Raw genomic sequence first — 7,660 nt, forward strand, 5'->3', positions numbered from 1 at the left:
AGGAGGCGAGGGGCGGAGCGCGCTCAGGTGTGAGCAGGCATTTCAGGGGGAAGCAGAGGGATAGCGACAGAAGCCCTAGCCGCACCACAGTGCGTAGGACTCCCCGGTCCAGCAGTTCATCGTAGCGGCTGATAAGGATGCGTGTAGGTGAGAAAGATTGCTCTATTGCTTTAACAAAGAATGCGAGGAAGTAGTGATGTTGTACGTGCTCGGTTGCTTATAGGCGAAGGGAATGAATAGCTGGAAATAATCTGGGATGTTATAAAATCAAAAGGACTTTCCGTACAGCGTGGCGATGCACGGCAGGAGATTAACTCCAGAAAGAATGCTTTCTCTCAAACTGCTGCTACAGCATTGAGATCTTTCTCTTTTCTAGTATCTGAAATTTCTCCTGAAGACGCAGCAAGGACTACCAAAAACATCAGAGAGATTCCGGTACTTTTAAAGAGACTTAAAGCAAATGCCAGCATAATATCTGAATGACCTTGGAGATCATTTTATGTGGATTCATTAATTTTCACTGCCAGTCTTCTAGTCTCAGGAACTCTAGGATTAAAGATGGTTTTAACATTTTAGGGGCCTTCCAAAAAGCAAGATTGCATACAATTAATTACCTGCCTAATGATTCTTGAACTAATCAAGCATTTACTTAAAACTGAACACAGAAGGTGCTTTCTTTTCACGTTTGCTTCCTCCATAACTGCGAATAAAGTGAGCAAGATGATGTCCTGCAATTCGAAGAACATTTTTTTAAAGCAACTACTTATTATGCTGATCGGCTAATAAATACAGAAACCCTAACGCTACATAGAGGATGAAGCTGAATAACAGAATTATGGAGTAGTAAACAATGGCAGCTTTTCTAGTCAAATCAGCATTTCATTAGCTTCACAGCAGAATGCAGATGGAAGTTTCTGTTCTCGTTGTATGGGGGTTTGTGAAATGATTCAGGTGTTGCTACAGAGGTGAGCAATGTCATGGATATACCTATGAACTCCTGTGTACTGATCCACTGTAGCAGATATGGCAGTTTCCAGAGATTATTATTTTAAATAACAGTTGCCGAAATTAAATTCAAGAGGATTTATTTTGTCTGTGGGGACCTTGAATTATGCTTCTGGCATTAATAATTGTAATGGACTATAACTGTTTGAAGGAATTGTGAATATTGACATAAGTCTCCAAATTCTATTCTTAAATTATTTTCATTTTTAAATGACTAGACACAGTCTTACTGTATGCGAGATGTATGTTTTCTTTCTTGGGAGTCAGAGGACAAATCTGCCTTGTCCCCCACCCATCTCCCTCCAAATAAAATTCATTATTCATACCCAAACAGTGGTGAGTCTATTGGAATTAACCTTGACAAAAATGTTTTCCTTACCTTTCCAATGAATAGCATGGATAAGATGGAGTACCATCTCCTGAGTGGAGCCAGAAAAGGCAGCATTAGATGATGAACTTTTTCCTTTACTCTCCAGTCAGTCTGTGATTTAAATTGAGACATTAAAAAGATTATCTCCAGTAACTGCTGGTCCGGGAAACCTGAGCTGAACTGAGGTTCCTCCTTCCCTTCCTCCCCCCTCACTCCCATTATATTCCAAAGTAAATGACTTTCTCAGGAAAATAAGCAGTCAGAGATTCCCCCTCCCTTCCCTGGGAAAGGAATGTGTCTCGTCAGTTTTTATTTCCGTATTTCACAGTATCTGTTTGTTTTAGAAGTGCCTTGTGTTTGCTAAAGATTGCTCAAGAGCACTGGAGGAGCTGATCAGTGGCCTTTCTCTTTCTGGCTTTTTTTTTTTTTTCTTTCTTTCTTTTCTTTCTTTCTTTCTTTCTTTCCTTAAAGCTAAGGTGTGCCAGAGGTGATGCACTGATGCTGAGGAGGCATCAACAGCTATGGGACTGTAATCCTCTCAAATGTAAGCACTGGCAGTGTCTACAAAGAGAGATCGTGAGACGCTGAAGCAGAGTTTAGCTGCTGTTAAGCAGGTCATCTGCTCGCTAAGGCTCAGATTGCAGTGTTCCCTAAGCACAAAACATGAACCAGTCCCGATGGATTGAATGGCGGACTCTGAATATGAGCAGTAGTGTTATGAACATATCTGAGCATCTCTCCTGCCCTCTTGGATTTGGTCACTACAATGCAGTTGACATCTGTATCCTTGAGACAGTTGTTATTGTCTTGCTAACATTTCTAATTATTGCGGGTAATTTAACTGTGATATTTGTTTTTCACTGTGCTCCACTTCTGCATCATTATACCACCAGCTATTTTATTCAGACCATGGCCTATGCTGACCTTTTCGTTGGAGTTAGCTGCTTGGTTCCTACTTTGTCACTGCTCCACTACTCAACAGGTGTCCACGAGTCCTTGACTTGTCAAGTTTTTGGATACATCATCTCTGTGCTAAAAAGCGTATCTATGGCATGTCTTGCTTGCATCAGTGTGGATCGCTATCTTGCTATAACAAAGCCGCTCTCCTATAATCAACTGGTCACACCTTGTCGCTTGAGAATCTGCATCATTTTGATCTGGATATACTCCTGTCTGATCTTCTTGCCTTCCTTTTTTGGTTGGGGAAAACCTGGTTACCATGGAGATATTTTTGAATGGTGTGCTACCTCCTGGCTAACTAATGCCTACTTTACTGGCTTTATCGTGTGCTTACTCTACGCTCCTGCTGCCTTTGTCATATGTTTCACCTATTTCCACATCTTTAAAATTTGCCGGCAGCACACCAAAGAGATAAACGATCGGAGAGCTCGATTTCCTAGCCACGAAGTGGATGCTGCTGGGGAGACTGGGCACAGCCCTGATCGCCGCTATGCCATGGTTTTGTTTCGGATAACCAGTGTGTTCTACGTGCTGTGGCTCCCCTATATCATATACTTTCTGCTGGAGAGCTCTAGGGTGTTGGAAAACCCAGCGCTTTCCTTCTTAACGACATGGCTTGCTATAAGCAATAGTTTCTGCAACTGTGTGATATATAGCCTCTCCAACAGCGTTTTCAGGCTGGGACTGCGGAGACTCTCAGAGACGATATGTTCATCTTGTATGTGCTTAAAAGACAGGGATGTACGGGACCCTAAACCGAGGAAACGGGCTAATTCCTGCTCCATTTAAAGAAAAGTGGCGCATGTAATCAAACACGGAGTTTTGATAGTATTTGCAGTATGTGGAAACTTTCCAGAAGAGAAATGTTTACTTGAAATAGCTTGCTGTGATGTTAGAGTGAGTTCACAAGTGGTTGCGGAAAAGGAGAAGGCTGCTGTAAGAGGGGTCGCTGAACTGGAATATAGCTCTTGTGAAATTGTGTGGAGAGCGGTTAGACAGCGAAGAAATTGTGTGGAGAGCCGTTCGACAGAGAAGATGAAGAAAGTCTGAACTAAAAATCTTCCAAAGGGCATGAAATAACTACCACATCAGAGGAGGTTCCTCATAAAATAAATAAGTTAGTTACTACCTTATATTTCCCCCTCGTAGAAAAGGTGTCTTACTATCTTTGTGTCAGAATATACTGTAGCCTTCTGAATTTAAGTGTATTTAAGAGGAAACAATCAACAACACAGTAAGCAGCTATCCGTAAATTATGTACCTGAGGACTATACTAGACATTGCAGATTAATAACCAGCTCTATCTCTGCTCACAGCTTGTACAATTTTCAGTTGTACAAACAGTCCGCAATGCATACAACCTACACTGAGCATGACGCTTTTGGATAAAATGGCACATTTTGGTACAACTTTCACAGAAGCTCTCCCTCCCATTCCCTCCCCCCCCCCAGTACTCTGCATCCCTAGATTTTGTCACAACCAAGTGGTTTAGTTTGAGGGTACCTATGAGGTAAACTGAGTTTCAAGCCCTTCCTACTGCAGAAAGCAATAGCCCTTCCTGGCTGGCTGAGTAACTGCAGCTGCCCATGTACAATGACTTCTTCAATCTTTCATTCTCTTTGGTCCTGTTAAATTAGCAGACAGTATCGATGTAGTGTCCTTTAGGGTGTACTAAAGCTTTTCCTTTATTGGCTACACAGATAATCCTAATGCAGATATGAGAATCGCACACGGCGGTGTGCATCACTGCTTGGAAAACTCAGAGTAACTAACCCTTTTCTTTGGGAAGTCTAAATAGCTTACTCTTGTAGCTGTCGGTCTGTTCTGTGAACCTAGCTTGTACATCCTGGGTTTTTTTTTTTTAGAGAAAATGTAAGTTGTGGTCTGTGCCTAATGTTTTCATAGCACACAGAATCGTCAGTGCTACAGGATTAAAAAATTACACTTGCTTTAAGGGAAGTACTTCTGTGCAGTTGTTGAATAGCTGTTTGTTAGACAAGTGTTCTTGGAGGAGGTGAACAAGACGGTTTAGTATTAAATACAGGCAAAGAGCTTCAGTATTTCCTTTTGTACTGAACTGAATTTCAGGTCCACGGATGACATCTTTTTTATTTTACAAGGGTGCACATTAGGTTTGTGTAATAAATTGCCAGGGGTTCAGATGCATGCCAATCAATAAAATATTTAAATTCTTATTTTGAACCAAATGTAATTTTCTTAGGTGGTTATTGGTTTTTAAAAAAGGCCCAGTTATTGATTATTGGTGCCTTTTAACACTGCACTATTATTCCTTCTTTCACCCGAATGCGTATGTAAAGATACTGCCTATTACTTTTTGTGGTGGAAGCTAACCACACTTGCACACATGTGGTTTGTCTCTACATCTCCCTTAATTACGTATTCTTTGTTCTGTTGAGGTGGTTCTGAACCCCTGTACAGTTTTTAAAAACCTGTATGAAAGTTGAAACAATGGAATAAAGTAGTATTATGTATATCAAAATCAGCCTTGGCTTTAGTTCCCTGATGTTATGCTCTGTTCTCCATGAAAGTTCTTTTGGGTTAGGGCTCAGGAGTGAATGATTTAAAATCCAAACGTCAAAGCTGCTTACTTGCCATCGTAAATGTTTATATGCTGGTTTCTAGCATTGTACAATCGTTAAAGTAGATTGAAATACGACTTGAAACGTCCTGCTAGCTAAGCTGAGCTATTGCTGACCATTAGCCCTGATAGATATTATGGGAAAATGAGTCGTAGTCTTTGCACGTATCTCGCAATGCCCCGTGTCTACAGGAATGTGTCTGCTGCCTTCTTTTGAAAAGTAGCTGTTTCTTTGGGAAGGCTCTTCTTGGCTGACTGCTGCTCTGTAAGGTTGTGTAACCCCGTCTCCTCTTACAAACACGACTTGGATTGATTTCATTTTGTCATTATTTTGTCATTGTTTTCCTGCTTAGTAGGTCCTCAGCACGCAAGGCTTAGAGGAGGAACAGCAAAATATCTCCTTTCTTACAACTCATGGGCCTGGTTTCATACCAGTACAGTAGTTTTATGTCTGTGCTCTAGAACTGGCTGCCCACAGCGTCTGGTTTTTGTTGGCGTTCCTGTTAACAAGTTTCTGTGGGACCTCTTGAAATTCAGAGTTCTAGAAAATGCTTGAAGTTGAACTAACCTTTTATTAAACACATCCTGGAGGCAGTAGATGCATTGTTAGCATGCTACTGTAACTACAAATATGTAGAAATAGCAAGCTAACTCATTTGTATTGGTAGTGCCTTAGTTGAACCCTGCTTGTATAACCTCAACAAGTGGAGCTGATGTACAGCAACCTGAAGTGTTACTGCCTGCAAACGGTAGGTCAGGAAGGGAGCTGCTCTTCAGAGGCTGCAGCAAAAGGTTTGCTCACCAGCCCACCGGCTTCTTGCCCGGAAGGGCAGAGTTAGCAATACTTCTCTCTCTACCATCCTGTTTAGCTTGAGGAGTTGTCAGGTGGGACTGAAGATTTCCTTTTTCCTCAGACTGTCTTTGGAGGGAGGGAATACATTAGAAATCCAATATCTTGCACACAAATTGTAGGCTCCTAGGTTCTCTGCTCTTTTTTTGTTTGTTTGGTTTTTTTTTTTCAAACATTGGCTTAACATTGTTGGTGCAAGAACGCTAATTTGCTTATCTGCACCCTGAATTTCAGTTGCTGTAAAATCACACTTCAGCCTGCTCTCTGTAAACTCAAGGCTCCTGGAATCTGTCAAATTAAACATCCTCAGCAGAATTAAATGGTGTGTTTCTTCTTGTAGTTTCCCAGATGATAGGATTTCACCCTGTGGTCAGTGAAATTTTAGATTTTGTGTGTTTAATTTTTTGTAAATGTTTTCTAAACTTGTGATTTAAAATTGTATTTGAGGGAGGTTTGTTGTTGTTTTACTAATGCTGTCTGAGGATTCCAGCTGGTGCTAAATTTTCTTCCAAAATGATAAGGCTGGGCATTTTAATTAATAAAAGAAGTCCAATAAAAATTCCAGTCACCCAATCTGTCACTTTTGATTTTCATTCTGTCATTATATAAAGTCTCATGGTTTTGTATGAAAAATCTGATTGAAGAATGAGAGTTTTAAAGCTGGCATCTGGAGTGCATATCCCGCTTCCATGTGCCTACAGATCCATATGATTTATCAAATCCCTAGTAAATAGGTGATCAGACACTGGCCAAAGAAATGAACATGAACAAATGATTTGTGATAATATAGGTAATAATAAAGTATCTCCATATACAGATAAATTGAGGGAGTGGCTCAAATTTTAGGTTCCTTTGAAAAAGAAAATGTATGTGACATATTAAATAAAAATGTTGAAGTGAAGAGATATGCCTAATAGGTAAGGAAAACAAATACACACACATATATATAAAGCTCTTCTGTGCAGGCAGATGCTGTTGTGCTGTTACATTTCTCTTGGAATACTTATGCTTGTGGTATAAGAGAGGCTGTGTCAAGGTCAATTGTGTCACTGTTTTTGGAACCTCATGGCTTCAGCCTAAGGAAAAGCAAAAAAAAATTGTGCAATGGCAGCAAAAGCACTACCCAAAAAGTAATTTTCTTCTTCACCAAGTTCTATGTGCTTCCTTATTTTCTGGAACGGCTAAGTGAATGTCTCCTTAAAATACTGTTCTTTAAAGGCAAAGAAAACTGTAGTAATGAAAAGCACAATGCTATCTTTTAAAAGTTTACTTATCGTCTTATAGTAAGATTTTTTTTTCCCCATTTCTTCTTAAGAATCCAATTTGTCATTGCACTTGGTAAAGCACAAGGTATCATGCTAGGTTTATTTTTGTGTAGAATCTTTGTGCTTCCTCTGCTGAAAAGTTTGGAGTGTTTTTCTTTATTGAGCCACCGTTCATAGATAGAGTTTATGAAGACCTTTTAACAACAGCATTTATATTGTTTTTATAAACATTTTTAATCCATTAATGTTGACAACTGAATATCCATAAGGATGCTTAGTTTTTACACTGAGCACAGCTAGTAACATGTCTCTTTTTGGTAAAATAACTTAGCAGTCAATATTAGATATTGGGTGTTGAGAAGAGCGTGTCAGTGTAACGATTAGCTGTTTCATTAGCTGTTAACTATAAACAAAAGATAGTTGTTGCAACAGGATATCGAGTTGATGGGCAACGCATCAGTTTTAATACTATCTCACAGTTGGTTCTCAACATTAAGCTAGCTTTCCATATTATAGTTGTAGCCAAGCAAATAAATATAACAATCTTTTGTTTCCCCCCAAATTTTCAAAATAAATTCTAAATGTTTTTGCAGGGTGTGGAGGTGTTTGAA

The 7,660-nt window shown here is 39.8% G+C and overlaps 1 protein-coding gene across 1 annotated transcript; it reads left to right on the forward strand.

Moving 5' to 3' along the window:
- Positions 1-2,038: 2,038 nt before the first annotated feature.
- GPR52 (G protein-coupled receptor 52) lies at positions 2,039-3,124 on the forward strand. Its single transcript, XM_010157308.1, has one exon. It carries the CDS (start codon positions 2,039-2,041, stop codon positions 3,122-3,124), a length of 1,086 nt encoding a protein of 361 aa, XP_010155610.1.
- Positions 3,125-7,660: the final 4,536 nt, after the last annotated feature.

This window comes from Eurypyga helias, unplaced genomic scaffold, assembly GCF_000690775.1.
Source record: "Eurypyga helias isolate BGI_N326 unplaced genomic scaffold, ASM69077v1 scaffold45358, whole genome shotgun sequence".
In the NCBI taxonomy this organism is placed as follows: Eukaryota; Metazoa; Chordata; class Aves; order Eurypygiformes; family Eurypygidae; genus Eurypyga; species Eurypyga helias.